Source organism: Larimichthys crocea, chromosome XVII (genome assembly GCF_000972845.2).
Source record: "Larimichthys crocea isolate SSNF chromosome XVII, L_crocea_2.0, whole genome shotgun sequence".
NCBI lineage: Eukaryota > Metazoa > Chordata > Actinopteri > Sciaenidae > Larimichthys > Larimichthys crocea.
In genome coordinates this window covers 13,310,123-13,326,459 of record NC_040027.1, presented here as the reverse complement: position 1 = coordinate 13,326,459, position 16,337 = coordinate 13,310,123, and the positions used below count along the sequence as shown (strand labels likewise).

At 43.3% G+C, this 16,337-nt stretch overlaps 1 protein-coding gene across 1 annotated transcript; it reads right to left on the bottom strand.

Moving 5' to 3' along the window:
* Positions 1-1,226: 1,226 nt before the first annotated feature.
* Positions 1,227-11,972, bottom strand: rai2 (retinoic acid induced 2). The gene is made up of 2 exons (XM_027290613.1): positions 11,765-11,972; positions 1,227-4,303 (listed from the first exon to the last, which is right to left on the bottom strand). Exon 2 carries the CDS (start codon positions 4,224-4,226, stop codon positions 2,586-2,588), a length of 1,641 nt encoding a protein of 546 aa, XP_027146414.1. The 5' UTR covers positions 4,227-4,303; positions 11,765-11,972; the 3' UTR covers positions 1,227-2,585.
* Between the last annotated feature and the right edge of the window lie 4,365 nt (positions 11,973-16,337).

Here is a 16,337-nt window from a genome sequence, read left to right as displayed (position 1 = left end):
AGAAAATTCAGTTCATGCTGTGCGATGAATCTGTTGTCTTAAACGTGGCATCCAGACATTTTAGTCTCCTAAACTGCGGAGCGAGCATTTGTTTACGCGCTCGAAGGACTGAAGCGGTTCACTTTACAGACGGTGTCCTGACTTGAGTTCAGACACTGTAAGAAGACTCTTGATGTTGGACTGTTTGATACCGATGAAGTGAAAACAAACCGCCCTGTTTAACTCCACAAGATCACAAAGGGTAAGAAGGCCTAATGGGTTTTCACTGGAAGTCTTTTCATGTTGGAATTATCGTCTTGAGCCTTTTCAGACGCCTGGAATGAGTAAATCTGTGATAAAGGCGTGGCAAGCCAGCGCAGCGTCACCTCACGGTACAAAGATACTGAAACTGCCCATAGGTGTGAGTGTGAGTGTGAATGTTTGTCTGTCTCTGTGTGCCTTGTCCAGGATGCCTCTCGACCAATGTCAGCTGGGACAGACTCCAGCCCCACCGTGACCCTGAAGAGCGTTTACGTCAAACGGATGGAGGAGGAAGCAGGTCTGTCTTTTCATGTTGCAATTATCTCAAGAGCCTTTTAATGAATAATTTGTGAGTAAGCAAAGGTCCAAAGACATGCAAGTTAATTGGATCGTGAGTTTGCATGTTCTCTCCATGGCTTCTTCCATCAGTCTAAAGACATGCAGGTTAATTGGTGACTTTTAATTGAACATGTGTGTTGATGTGAGCCTCTATATGTCAGCTCTGTGGACTGATGATGATGAGGAGGAGGATAAGCGGTTATGGAGGATGGATTTGTGATAAAAACAAAACATCAAGAAAATAGACAGACACACAGATTCAGACCTTGGAGATTTTTTAGTTCACTTCCATATAAAAAGCACACGTACTGTACAGTAAGCAAACATTTAACTGCCAGCACGTTTCGACTGGCGTTTCATCACTGACATCTTCATCAAAACAAGGGAAGCGAAAAGTGCTTCAGGAGAGCGACAGTTACAAAGGAAGCCGTCTTCTTACAATCCAGTCACACTGACCGCCCGGTACACACACACACACACACACACACACACACACACACACACACACACACACACACACACACCGTATAAATAAAAAGTACAAACAATAAATTAGGGTGAAATCTGATTACTAAACCAAAGAGCGCTCTGTTGAATGCAGACATGAAGTACATCAATATAAATAAAGAACTGGTATAAAGTCGAGCTCCTTTGTTCGTCCAGGCAGTCTGTGGCTGTTAATAGTCCTTGGCCTTTTAATTCACAGGTTTCATAAATGCTATAATCACAAAGGGGCAACACAGTTTTATTTAGCAGGATAGGTAGTAACACCCTGAAATGTTTTTATTTTTTTGTTTTTTATAAACTAAACTATGACAAAGTGCACTCGACAGGATAAATAAACAGACACACAACGATACTCCCACATTCACAACTCTGATCAGGGGACAGAAAATAATACCATGCTCCACAAACACAATAAAAATGATACCAAACCACTGGGGGACTAATGTTTTACACCGACAAGGTTGATAAATAGATAGATAGAGTTGGGGGGGGGATCTTACCAATACTGCTTCTAATAACAGACTAATAACACACTTCACAAATATACAAACAGTATTTTCTCTCTCCGAGTTCTTTAATCCGGCCGTCATCTTCGGTTAAATTCACATTTTCACTTGTTTAAACAGATGAAATCAAACCTTCATTAGTCTGTTAATGGAAACAGCAGCGGGTTCTGATGTTTTATACACTTGTTCTGAAGTGTTTTCTCAGCTTTGGTTTGTATTTCCGAAGAACCAAAAAAAACCCAAAAACTTTCCTTCATACTTGGACAGGCCTGTTTCAATGTGAAAACAATTAAGCCGTTAAACGAAATAAGAATGTATTCTGTCGCGACAGACGGCCGTTGCCAACATTCATTATAATGAAATTTTGCCGTTTGCCAAGTCATTATTAGCCTGTCATGCTTACCAATCAGAAGAGAATGAATCGCTCCACTGAGCGACTGATGACTATGGGAATTTCCGACGATGGGACATGTTTTATAACAGTCTCGGTCACGTTCCTGCCAGTACATACTGCTCTGCTGTGAACAGTTTTTCTTCAGTGCACTTAAATTAAAAAAAAAAAAAGTTACATGTGGAAACAAACCGTTGATCCAAAATGGAAAAATGGATCCCATGTGTCTTTGCTGTAATTATAAAAGTCAAGAAATGTTCTTCGACATATTCCGATTCATAAAGACAAACTCCAAAGCCACATGGAGAGCCCATTAAGCTGCCGTACACACAAACATTTCTGGTTTTTAGCATAGCGCTGTCAAGAAGTGCATGACAATAAAACAAAGTCCGATGGAAACCATTTCTGTAACTACTGTGCCACACTGTCAGACATTCACGAGCCTCGCTGTACAGCATGCAGCCGGACTCTGAGCTTTGATTGGACATTTAAGTGTACGCGTTTGATTAGAGAATGTCCCCACATGTGTTTTATGTTACATGCCCTGGAGGGATTACCAGAGAGCGGTCCGGCTATTAACCCCCCCTCTTGGCTGAGCACGTTCACTTCCTGGGTAGCAGCGCTGCGAGTCTCTGCTTCTTCATGGGGAGGAAATGGATCTCCTGTGAGCTGACCTTCTTCAGTTTGATGGCTCTGTTCTTGGAGACCTTTTTAAGCGGGTTGTTGGGGTCATGCTGATCCCCCTGAGACGCCGACGGCACTCCGTAGAGCTGCTGCAGAGACGCCCCCGGGCTGCCGTCCCGTTTAATGGAAAAGTTCTTGGTGGAGACTCCTGAAAGGCCTTTTATCTTCCCGCAGAGGATGGCAGGGATGGCGTCTTTCACCGACACGATGACCTTGGCCGTCTGCGAGGTGCTGACTATCTCAAGGTTTCCGGCTCCGCTGAGAGACGCCTCCTGACCACGAGAACTAGACCCACCAGCAGTGCTATCAACCACCCACTTGTGCTGCCGGCTGAACTCGAGTGAAGCCAGACTGCCCAGGAGTTTGGAGTCTAAACTCTGAGTGCATTCGACCCCGAGGGACAAAGAAGTACCACCGCTATCTGGACCAGAATGAAAAGCTACCTCTCTGTCCAACTGAACACACTTTTTCCTCACACCAGGCACTGATAAGTCCAGCACACTGTCCTGCTGCGGACTGGGATATTCCTGTTTAAGTTCAACAGGACATGTTCTGACAGAAAGGTCCAGAGCTTGTCCGTCATCCAGAGGAAGCAAGGGCGGGGACACGTTTTGCATCTGGGACGACGACACGCATCTGCTCGAAGACAGCGAAGGAGAGGTAGTATCTTTTGAAGAAGTCTGAGTGCTTTTACTCACAGTGCAAACTGGTTTTGGCATGTTCCCCTTTGAGTCCTCGGTCTGAGGGACTGGGATGGGGATGGGAAGAGGGATGGGCAGAGGCACTGGCAGGGGGATGATGACAGGATAAGGAACTAGAAGAGTGGCCGGGGGGACCAACGGGGCTAGAGGGGAGGTGTAAGGAGGCGTGAGGGGAGGAAGCGGGAAGAAAGTAGAGCCTGGAGACTGACAGGTTGATGAACCGGACTGGGGAGGGAAGAGATCCTGCAAGATGGCCGCAAAAGCCGGATTCTGGAGGAGAGAGAGCAGGTTAGGATCCTGCGTCTGCCCCGCTGACTTCTGGTCGGCTGGAGGCAAACCAAACGCCAACGGGTTCGGACACAAGACGTTGTTCTGGAGCGGCAGCTGAGTGCAGTTAGCGGTCTGCGGGATCACCGAGGGACTCATGTGCTGGATGACCTGCTGATCCAAGACCAGGGGAAGCGAAACAGGACTTTGGCTTGTTATCAAGTACGGCGCTGCCCCCATTTGGCCGAGCTGAGGCCCGGCCGCTCCGGCCATCTGGAGGTGGATGGGCAACATCAGCGGGCTCTCACCCAGGCACACCGGGTGTAGTACAGTCGTGGCGACTTTAAGCGCCACGCCTCCTGGAGATTCAGCAGCAGGACTCACCACTGACGGTGCAGGAGGCTCCACCAGGTTGGACAGTCCTCCTTTGCTCAGTCCCGTCGCGCCGCTGCCACAGGAATCGGCAGGAGTGGGTGGATTCACTCCGCCGTCCACTTTACTGGGCATTTCTCCTCCTCCTCCCACCTCAGCGCTGCACACATCGGTCTGGGACTGTGTCATGTTTACTGACACATCATCGCTGCCCTCCATAGTTCAGTTCAAAGAGTCAATCCAAATCTTCATCAAGTGCTAGTGACAGCTCTCATCCATTATTCTTCTGGGCAGCCCTGAAACACAGGAAACAGAGTGTTTAATGATGTGCTGCGGTTTCAATAATGTGTTGTAATGTGGAAAATCTTACACATGCTCTCAAAACTGTGCGCAGAGTTTTTCAATTTACTGGAATTTGTCCATGTTGTGTCTAATACAGCTCAGTTATTTAGTGTTACAAAAGCTGAGTTTATACTATGGCAGCAAAATGCTGCATGCAGTTTCAGGAGAGCTTTCTTTAAGCCTTCATCAGACAGGACACGGGGAAAGGGCTGTGGGTTTGAGTCATAGACTGAATAAAACATAAATGTTGTATCCGTGACGTCACCCACAGGTTTCTGAAGAGCCGGTTTTGGACATTTTAACATGGGGACTTATGGAGACTGACTCGTTCTGTAGCCAGAACCTAGAACCTATCATAGTGCCCATGAAACTTTTTCTACTATGAGATGTGTAATCTCCAAGATAACCACTGTGACACCATCAAGGCCTGAGAAAAGCTCCTCCTCCAGCACCAAAGAGGAGACTGTACACTAGTTTCAACAGGCTGAGATGAACTCTCCTGCAAACTGTCACTGACAAATATAATTGGTGACATGATCATTTAATAACGTCCAACAAGCTGACCACTTTCTACATATTTAGTTGTGAAATGTCTCCCGCTGTGGGAAAAATTAAATGCACAATTAAAAAGCAATACTGCGCCTTACAAAACAGCTACAGTAAACTGAGAGAGGATGAAGGCTGCTTACAGTTCATCGTATATCATCTTGAGTAAGAGCAGATTCACTGTAATGTAAGACCGAGGCTGTCCCAGAGGCCCAATTATCTACAGCCGTTCCCGTAATCAAAAATTAAAAAGGTTCAACATGGAGGTAATGAAGGCGAGGTTAATGTACGTCTCACGTAAAGTACTTTGAATCACACGAGAACAGATTTTAAGGATAAGAATTGAGACAGTGTTGGTAAAAATATATATTATGATCTTCACCAAACAGAATGAACTGTCAAATGTTTTCTGTTTCAAGCTTTTCAGATGTGACGTTTGCTTCTTTTCTTGGTCAAACCGGACAAACTTGGACTGTTGTTTGGATGAAACAACCGAGAAGACGTCACTTCGGGTATTTTCTGACATTTTATAGATTCAACGATCAAAACATTAAGCAAAAAAAAAAACCTACAGATGACGACAGTGAAAACAATTAGCAGTTGTGGCCTTAAACCAACATTGTGTAACTTTTTCTATAACAGAGACACCATTCGCCTGAATACAGATTAGGACCAGCACCAGGGCAGTGTTAGTGTTTGTACCACCGGGAAGGGGAGGAGATTTTCAGGCCCAGATGGGGAGCAGAGTCGATGTTGTGCCAGAACCGGAGCTCAGCAAGCGGGCAATGTAACGACAGAGGTGAAAAGACAGAAGAAGACGCTGACAGAAGAAAAGAAAATGTGAGAGTGACATGGTGAAATAAAAGACTAAAAGACAGACGCCGAGCTGGACTAGTAAGCAATATTAGCTGGCTGCTATGTCTTGTGTTGTTGACCTTGCTTTATGTTGCCGTCAACTTGCTAGTTTTTGATCATAAGTAATATAATCGTAAGAAATACACGTGTACAGCTGTACATATTTAGGACAATCCTACGCAGTACACAACAGATCATCTCCTTCCTGTACTCAGCATCTCACACGAGTGGTCTCAGTGGAACATTCCTCACTCCATTATGCTGCCAATTACACACATACTGTAAAGGTTTTACATTTTTTCATTGCCCATCTTCCCATTCGTCCCCTCCTCCACTCGTCTGTGCAGTTGAAGGGTTTCAGCCTGAGGTAATAAGCCATACGAAGACACAGAAGTGTTTCACAGGCAGCAACAAGGACCCCCGAAGCTACAACATCTACATACAAAAGGTTATACCCGAATAAATTACCCAGTTTGTAATTGATCATCTATCCGTCCATGTATCCATCCATCATTCCGTGAGGTATCCTGTTTTTATAAGCCTACTGTGTGTCGGCTTTCCTCTTCTCTACACGACACTTCCACACAACACATGTCCCGCCTGCACTGGCTGTCAACCCTCATCCATCTGTAGTGATAAAACATCCCTTGGGTGCCTGGAGATACAATGCATGCAATGTCAGCACGGTCAATTATTCATCGTGATGGGAGTGACGAGGATAATATGTTCACATCTCGGGTAGGAGAACACTCTAAACAACCTGAAACAAAAGTCTCGTGTCGTACCTTTTAAGTGGAAAAACTTAATTAAACACAAACATGCAACTCCAATTTTCTACAAGCGTGACACTTTTTTTTTCTCCGAGCAGCCTTCATGTGGTGTTGGGTTGCCTCACTGAGCAGCGAGGAGGAGCGCTCGATCCCCCCAGGCTGGCTTTATATTGTTCTGTAGCATAGATGAGACATTGTAATATGGCTCTGATGGATTACACGGGGGATTCTGCAGCCAGACGGTCGACTGATAACCTCTGTCGCTGCTTCACACATAGAGGGGGAAAGGACCGGGAAGTGTGTGCGCGCCTCGGGAATACAGTAACATGTTCAAACATACCCTGTAAGAACCCAATAAAAGCTTTGTGCATTTACAGCTGGAGGCTTCTGCTCCCCTTTTTTCCCCCAACTCAGTCTGCAGTCGGTGGGTGTTTAACAGTCGGTGGGTGGATGTCTATATCAGAGCTGAAACGACTGGTCGATTAATCGATTGTTTGATTAATCTCCTACTATTCTGATAATCGACTGATCATTTTGAGTCATTACTTAAAGGTGCAGTGTGATATCTATTGGCAGAAAACTACCAACCAACCAACCAACCAACCAACCAACCAACTAGCTCTAGATCAGGCGTTTTGCAGCCACCGTAGTTTTTCCTTCAGTCCCCTATAGTCTCGTTTTGCAACTTTTAGTCCCAGGAACTACTTTTGAAAGAACTAACTCCCTCAGCATTTCCTCTGTGATCTAAAGACCTGCAAAGATTAGGCAAATCGATGGCCTTGTCAGTTTGTCCATGTCGGTGTTGATGCACAATGAACATGGCTGAAAGAAAATCCTGCAAATATTCAATCAATCAAGAAATGTTCAGCGCTGCAGGCCCGTTCCTGTACTCTCTACGGAGTCACCATGTTTTTCTACAGTAGCCCAGAACAGACAAACCAAACAAACACTGGATCTCGATAAGGCTTTGGGGGTTTTGGCCACCATAGTTGGAAGAGGAGGATGAGCAGAGGGGTATTCAGTTAGTTGCTATCTGCAGACTCATTACCAGATGCCACAAAATCCCACACACTGGGTCTTTAAGAACACGGCCCAAATTCGGCTTCTGACAACCCTGCCTGCCTGGTAAACTCACATCTTTGAAACTCTCTCTCTCTCTCCCTCTTGTTTTTTTAGTATTTTGGGGGGATTTCTATGCCTTTATCAGGCAGAAAACTGGCAAAGGGCCACGGGTTGGAATCATAGACAGTATAAAACATGGACATCATGTCCGTGATGTCGCCTGTGGGTTTCTGAAGAAACGTTTTTAAACATCGGGACAGTCCTGCCTCTTGCGCCTCCTAACTAATCGAGACCAAAACTGTTTTTTGTACCAGGCTGTAAACATGTTTATTTCTGCTGTGAAGTTGGACATTTTAACATGGGGACTTATGGAGACTGACTCAAGTGGCCGTTTGGGGAACTGCAGTTTTTGCCACCCAAAAACAAAAAGATAAAAAAAATCATGCATGAGTCATGAATCAGTTTCCTTTCTACCTCACTAAAGATGAAACAAAAAAAGTAAAATTGGATCTAATGTTCTAAATCTATTTTTTTTTTATGTCACTTGCATTCCAGACATTTCCTGCTTGATAACACAGTCATGAGGTCTGGTGACACGATAAAGCCTCGCCGACGAATATGAAAGAAGTCTTTCTTGGTTGAGACTCCCCTTCTGTCACGGACTCTAATGGTTTGTCCCGATTGTGCACAACGTAATAAACTCAGTTTAATGGACCCTCTTAATTTTGCTGTCAGGGTGAAGTAACTTTTTTATGCTTCAGCCTTATGTTTTATGAGAAGGAATAAAAGTAGTGTTAGTGAACATTACTCTGAGCCGTCAGATCAGGTGACCTGATGCTAAGCAGTAATCACCAGCGGGGTGACATGTTGATGGTCTCTCCCTTCCCCTCCGGGCACAAAACACAGCAGTTCACAGCTCGTTGCTCCAACATCCCTTCACTTGAATCATGTGAGCACAGTGTCAAAACTCTGCAGACGAGCTGCAGAAGAAGGAAGTTTGGCCAGCCGAGTGCGGAGTGAGCCAACGTACATAAAGAGCACGTTCATCTTTGTTGTTTCTTCCCCTGTTGCACTATCTGAGTGTGACTTTGCTTCGTCTCTGTGTTATCACAGAGAGGGGAGGTCAAAGAAAGAGGTTGTGTCAATAAAAAACGCTTTGATTTGTGCTGATGTGGTAAAAAAAAAAAGAGTTAAATCTGTGTCGAACATCTGTGGTTAAAGATGAACCGCTGCCACCTCTTAAGACATCTGTGCAAATTCAGAATAAAAAGAAAATAAAACAAACTTTCAGATTAAACTCATTCATCTTCCTAACTTCAACTTGTTCAACAGACTCTCCGCGTTCCCTCACATCGTGTTACAGTTTGGTAAAAATAGCGCCAGCGTTTTCATTTAAAATGAGCTAATGTAAGAAACATGCAACACAAACAAAACCTGCAATCTGTCCGTTGAACGCTGCGTTTTTTTTTTTGTTTTCCCCCGATACAGCAACACTTTTAACACAGTTTTTAACTCCCACATCATCTGTAAAAGGTTTGTGTGCACCAGCCAGTAACAGCTAATTGAGTAAATAGGCAAGAAGAGCCCTAACAGAGAGCCAAATGAAATCCCTCCCCTGTCCCTGTTACTGTAATGATTTCCACATTTCCCTCTTTTTTTTTTCTTCTCCTTCTTGCCTCATTGATGGAATGTATGCTTTACTAAGTCAATAGCGAGGGGAGAAAACAACAACTCCAAATTGCATCAAACTTGCACGGCAGTCCAAAACGCACCACAACAGCTACAGCTGCCCTCTGGTCTTTGCTCGTAGGATATTCCCGTCTTATCGGTTGGATTCAGAGCGAACAAAAGCACCGGGGGATGGACGGAGCGCAGCTTGATGATCTAAAAAGGTCATCGCCCTCAACACCCCTCCGCTCCAATAGCCAATTACATCTCATTAGAGAGACACATGGCGCCTCATTCATGAGCTTCACGTCCTTTAAGACGGACGCAGGCTGCTCTCACTCTATCAGTTTTCCGTTTTATTCAGCCGGTTCTGGTCCTCCAGCTGATCAACCTTCAATCTCTGATGAATAATTTAACACTTAGAACGAATATAATCGGTTTAGTCGTCATTGTGATTGTTATTTAACAATGAGTCACTTGTTTTATCCTGTTCCGACGGTGACATGGGGAGAATATTTAGCCAGTCATGGTGCTATAGGCCTAGACTGCCGGGTGACTTCTCGTGATGCACTGAGCTCTTCTCTTCATCTCTACATATCGATGTCCCGTCAATGCATCTCACTAACGCAGCTTCTTCCCCAGAGGTTTTCAGCTTTCATGTCTTACAGCTTCTCGTGGACTGTGGCTACGGATCGTACGCCTAGATCTGGGATTGTGGTTGGGCCTGCTGTAGTTCTGCTTGACATCCACTAAATAAGTCCACATTGTTGGAATTATCATTATTATTATTGCAGCTGTGCGAGCTTTGTCTCGCTCCCGGTTTAAACTCAAACGATCATGGCAGATGGTCGTCCACCAGTAATCCTGCTTGAGGTTTAAAAAAAGTTTTTCCTTGCCATCATTGCCAGGTGCTTGCTCGTGGTTGGCATTGGTGGGTCTCTGTATATAATACCACAAAGAGTACAGCGTAGACCTTTAAAGTGTCATGAGATAACTTCTGAACGCTAAAATTCACCATTTTCTCTCTCTCCTTCACTGGTGTCACTGTCGGCAAGTGCTTGCTTGTGGTTGGCATTGTTAGGTCTCTGTAAATAATATTGTAAAGCTATAAATATTAGCTGTGCATCTTTGTCTCTCTCCCTGTCTTAACTCAACCAGTCGCAGCAGTTGGCCGCCTACCAGGATCCAGGTCCTGTCTGCTTAAGGTTGGCATTGTTGGGTCTCTGTATATAATATTAGAAAGAGTACAGTCTAGACCTGCTCTAGAGAACAGTAAGAAGCCTCTATACAAACTAAGCAACATAAGAAAGCTTTTAAAAATGTGCCACCGTAGCCAAAGCCGAGGCCTCATTTCTTCACTGGTTCCACTGTCTGCAAGTACACTTGGATATATTGTATATAATATATAATATCGTAGAGATACTATATTATTATTGCTGCAGTGGATCTCCTCCTCTCTAAACTCAGCCGGTCGTGGCAGATGAGCTTTGTTCTGCTCGAGGTTTCACAGTCACCGAGTGTTTGCTCGTGGTGGGCTTTGTTGGTTCTCTGTATATTACACTAGATAGAGTACAGTCCAAACACTGCTCAGTAAGAAGTCTCTATACAAACTGAAGATTAAAGATGAGGAACATTAGAAAGCTTTCAATGGTGCCATCATCGCCAGGTGCTTACTCATGGTAGGCATTGTTGGGTCTCTGTATATAAGACTAGAAAGAGTCCGGTCTAGATTTGCTCTGCATGGACAGTGTCATGAGATAACTCGTACACAGTGTTTAGAGCTCAGTGCAGTACATGTCCAAGCTTATATTGGAGTGACAGGACAGCAGTATCAGCCTGAACACAGGCTGTGAACGCCGAGGCTATTGTCACAGGCCGTGAGTGAGACACTGCCGGGTTCATCTCAGGTTATTTTCCTCATCTCTTCACTGGTGACATTATTTCCCTACAGACTTCGCCTCACCGTCCGTCCCAGACAGATAATGCGCATTACGAGCCTGTTACTATTACTGATGTCTCCGGTCCGACGGTTCGCCATGAAAAACGGAGGAAGGCTGTGCGTCGTGAATGCGCACGTCTCCACACATCCTGAAGGGCTGAGGACGCGTGACGCTCCGCTGCCATAAAGACTGTAACATATGGCACAGAGGCAGAGGAGGGGGTCCTCGTGCTAAAACATGATATAAATTAAAAAGTTATTATATTTTTTATTTTATTTTTAAAAAAGGAGCTCGCGCTGACTGACAGTGAGCGTTTGACGACGCGAGCTAGCTGCGCAAACCGTCTCTGAATTTAAGAGAAAAACGATTTTAAACCGAGACTGAGCCACGAGACCAATAATTACCACTTAATCCACGTGCCAATGTTGAAATAATTACGTTTGAGCGCGTGAGAGACGTTTAAATCATTAAAAAAAAAAAAGAAAAGCAGCCTTGGCTTGGCTCACCCTGTTTCATCTCTAATGTGATTCCTCTATTAAAAAAAAAAAATCCAAACAAACAGCATCTCACTCACCTTTCAAACACACGAGCGGACCAGCAGCTCTCCAAACCCGCTGTCCTCTCCCAGGTATCAATGAATGAGAGCTGTAGACCTCAAAATAAATAAGATAACGCTTCTATTTATCTCCTCATTGCGGTCCAGTCGTAGCGACTCCAGACTGAAGCTGCGCACGCAGCTCCGTCAGCGGGTCCTCCCTCCTCCTCCTCCTCCTCCTCCTCCTCCTCCAGGGACGGATGAAAAAAAGAAAAAGAGATAAACAATATAACACGAAGTTTCCTGAAACAAACTGTGCTAAATATAAATTAATACGGTATTTAATTGGTTCATTTCTAATTAGTTCAATTAATTTATTTGCTGTGTAACCAAGGTAACGGTTTCCAATCAAAGGGTCGGGACACCCACAAGGGGTCGCAAGTTAAAGAGACTAAAGCAGAAAAAAATATATATTTTTCAGACTTTTCTTAATTTTTTATTTATGTATTTATTCATTTATTTGTTTATAAATAAGTGGATTGCTTTGTACATTTAAAATCCAGTAATGTGACATTTGTCTAATTAGTTTACAAAATAAAGTTTCCAATAATAAAGAATAATATAATAACAATAATTGATTTATTTATAAATTAGTTTGGAGACTTTTATGACATAAAATTGTTTTTTTATCAGACTTTGTTGTAAATGTGTAAATAATCAATCATCAATTTAAAAAAAATACAAATACAAATACAAAGAAAATAATAATAACATCCATCCATGCAACTGTTTATCATCAGAGTCACGTGGGCTGGAGCCTATCCCAGCTGACTTTGGGTGAGAGGCGGGGTCCGCCCTGGACAAGTCGCAGTAAATGATTAATTTATGAATAAATTTGAGTTTAAATGGAAATGGATTTTTTTTGTACACAAGCATCTGTTCAGATTTTGTTAAAAAAAAAAAAGAAGCATTTTTTACTTATTTTTACTTTTTGTTACTAGGATCATTTTTAACATTTCAAACTCAGAAATGTGACATTTGTCTTCAGGCAAACATGTAATCCATCCATTTCCTGTCACCGCATATACTCATCAGAGTCATGCTGGGTGAGAGGTGCGGTACAAAGAGGTCTAAATGGAGATATATTTCCTTTTTGATGCAAAATTCTGGTATTTTTTTTCCAGACTTTTCTTAAAATCTTTTCATTTTTTCTTGTCAATAAGTGAATAATTAACAAATAATTTTGGTGTTTAAAACCTTGAAATGCAACATTTGTCTAAATAAACATTTATTTGGGTTTAAACAGAGATATATTTTCTTTAAATGTATATATTTTTATGTAAATAAGTGGATAATTTGGGGCATTTCTACAGAACACAGAAATGTGACATTCATCTACAAATATTCTACTACTAGTGGCCACATTATTTCCCCTAATATTAATACTAATTTACAGACCCATGTAGTAAAGCGTGGTGTGGACCTTGTGGATTTAACCTGGCTGTAATTTGGCATAAATCAAAACATGAATATATAACTTCACATCATTCAGCCTCACAAACCCTGATCATAACCACCAGAAAATGTCCAAGGAAAACATCAAGCTGTGGTGACTTAACCATAAACCACATGCTGTAATGAAAACAAGGTTGCATACATGCAAAGTTTAGGAGTAAGACAGGAATAAAACATGAGCTCTGGGTGCAGGACAGGCTCTAATTCTTTAATTTTAAACAGCTCTTCAGACAGTATCCGCCCGGTGAATGGCTGATGATTGAGGCAGAGGAGAATGGAGTTTGGCAGCTGTGGATGAAAGTCTGGTAGTGACAGGCCCCGGTGAGCAGGCTCCCCTGGGTGTGCATATCAGTCCCAGCCAGCCTCAGGCTGTGCCTCAGGGCCCCGGGGCCTCTCATTGTTCCGCAGGGAGTTTGTTTAATGCACTATAATGAGCCTCACAATGCACCCCGGTGGCCTGGTGGCGACTTTGGTGTGGTTGCCTCCTCGGTGTTCCTCCCCCCATGTCTCCGTCTAGAGTCAGTATTACTCACATGGAGCACAAGTACAGCTCAGATCAGGACTGAATGTGACTGTTTCTGATTCATTTATGACACACATGGTGAAAAAATGTGTCCAAATATGAAGCCTGAATGATCCTCACTGTGATCGGACACAGGCACCTACAATTACTGCTCACATATAAATCTCTCTCTGCTGCTTCTTTGATTGCTCTTTGTATTTAGGGACAGTATGAAAATGACTGAAAGAAAGACCGTCCCCGGGGTTATCAATAATTTATCAGACTAGACTTCACCTACTTTTCCTTTTTTCTATTTATGTACATTTGTTACGGACCTCAAGGGCTCGCAAGGCCCGAAACATATTTAAAGAAAACATAACGACAAAAGTGGTCATTAAACCAATAAGAATTTTTATTAATTCAAAAACAAACGAAATAATTCCCCAAGAAAACAACAAAACTAAAGGGTTGGAGGTTCCTGGCCAAAACAAACAAAACAAGAGAGAGAACACTGAGCCAGCCAACGGCCGTCGCACCCAGCATCCACTCCCAAACTAAGCCTGCCTAAAACCCACTATCTAAATGAAAAGAAAAGACCGAAAACAGGACTACCAAGGAACCCCCGAACCAAAGCTAAAATAACAAAACCCAAACGGCTCCTGGCATCCAGAGCCTCACCTTCACACCGGATCACCTGCAGGGAAGATAGAGAGAGAGACACCTCTTTAAGTAAGCTCATGCTGATGAGACAATGAGTCTCACCTGGGGTCTCCTCTGTGCACAGAGAGAGAGAGAGAAAGGGGTGGGGAGAAACAAACACAGTCCTACTTCCTGGTCACACGTAACAACATTTATTGTTTATTTTTTATTTATTTACATATTTATTCCCATTTATCCTTATTGTTTGTGTTTCTTTGACGCTTATATTTCTGTATTTTTATTTATTTAATCTGTTTAATAGCTATAAATGGACATTAAGGTATACCACAGACATAATAATATACTGTTTGTATAATCTTCTGTGGCTCAAACACAAGACAAAATACTGGTTTGGTTGCTGTCTGAACCTAACAAACTGAGCTAACAAGAGCTAACAGCAGCTACCGATCGTTTACCTGACTGTCCATCAGGAAACTTACAGAGAGTTGAGGCGGAGCAGAAAACATTTTTAAATATGATCCAGTTTCACCAAAATCTGTGAAATAGTTGGCGGTGTGTGACTTTGTGCCGTAAAGCGTTACGTACTTCTTGAGGGTGATCGTACCCGGAACATGAAGTTATTTTATGGTAGAAAAGTTACACAATGGTGCTTTAAAATATAAATAAGAACCTAAACCTTCTCCTCCCAAACACACACAGCGTCCCTCTTTTCTGACACCCACTCCTGCATCCACCTGATCATTTTCATACAGTCCCTAACTTAGTCTCAGCTCTTAGCCCTGAGTGAGTGCTGGGAAGCTCCGTGTTCTTTTGAAGGTCTTCACGTGTCCTTTGTCCGTCTTCTTCTTCGTAATCAGACAAAGATAAAAGTCACATTTGCTTTTGAGGCCTATACAATATCTACTGTAGTGTCTTCAGAGCCGGAGGGTAAACAAGGACAGAAAGCCGGCTGTGCAAACACTGAAAGAAAGACATCTCTGAAGTCAGCCACCATCAAAGCCTGTTAGTGATCAGGTGCTGCAGGTCTGACCTGAAATCAGCACATTTCCATGCACACATTGTGACACATACCATCCTACCTACCACTCATGCCAAGCCATCTTGTCTCCAGTGTTAATCGAGGTCAGGGTTCACAGTCAGTGTGCCCTTTGATGGTTACCCACTTGGGATGCCAAACAGTCCCGGGCTTTGTTTACCTTCTCTCACTTACAATCTCAGCTCAGTCGAGAACAAGGACTTTTTGTCCGTCACAGACTCGTTTGACATTCGCCAGAGCAACAAAAAGAGAATTCACACTGACTTTGGAGCCCAAGCACGACCGTAAAAGTGACATAACACATGCGAGAAATGACATGTTAATAACTGCAGCGAAGCCTCGAGGCTGCTCTGCGGAGGAAAACCTGTTCGGGTGTAAAAAAAAAAAAAAAATCTCAGCTGTGTTATTTCTCTGGCCGGGACACAAAAGAGGCCCAATTTAAATGGACTCCCCAATTTGCATTAAATTACCCAGTGGACATTGTTCTCCTGTGGAGCCAGCTGAAGAACGCCCTCTAGTGTTTATCTGAAATCAGTGGCCTTTATTTATCCACAGTGTACCACCTCAGAAAATATTCATCTCTCCAAGTATCAGTATTTTAAAATCCAATAAACCTTTACTCAGGATCTGAAGTCACATTTTAGATGGTCGTGGACGTCTGTACACACTCTGTGAATGAATGTGACGGCAGATCAGGCTCAAAATAAACCTAGATGTTTCAGAAAAATGCAAAACCTCCTTTAGATAACACTCCAGTGATATCTTAATTTGTTGTGTGAACTGTTGTAAGCAGTTCCTCCAACAGGAAGGTCGCGTACCACCAGTGGTACTCGCACCACAGTTTGAGAAACCCTTTGAGTGCTCTAAACTGTTTATTATGACTAATTGCACTAGATTAG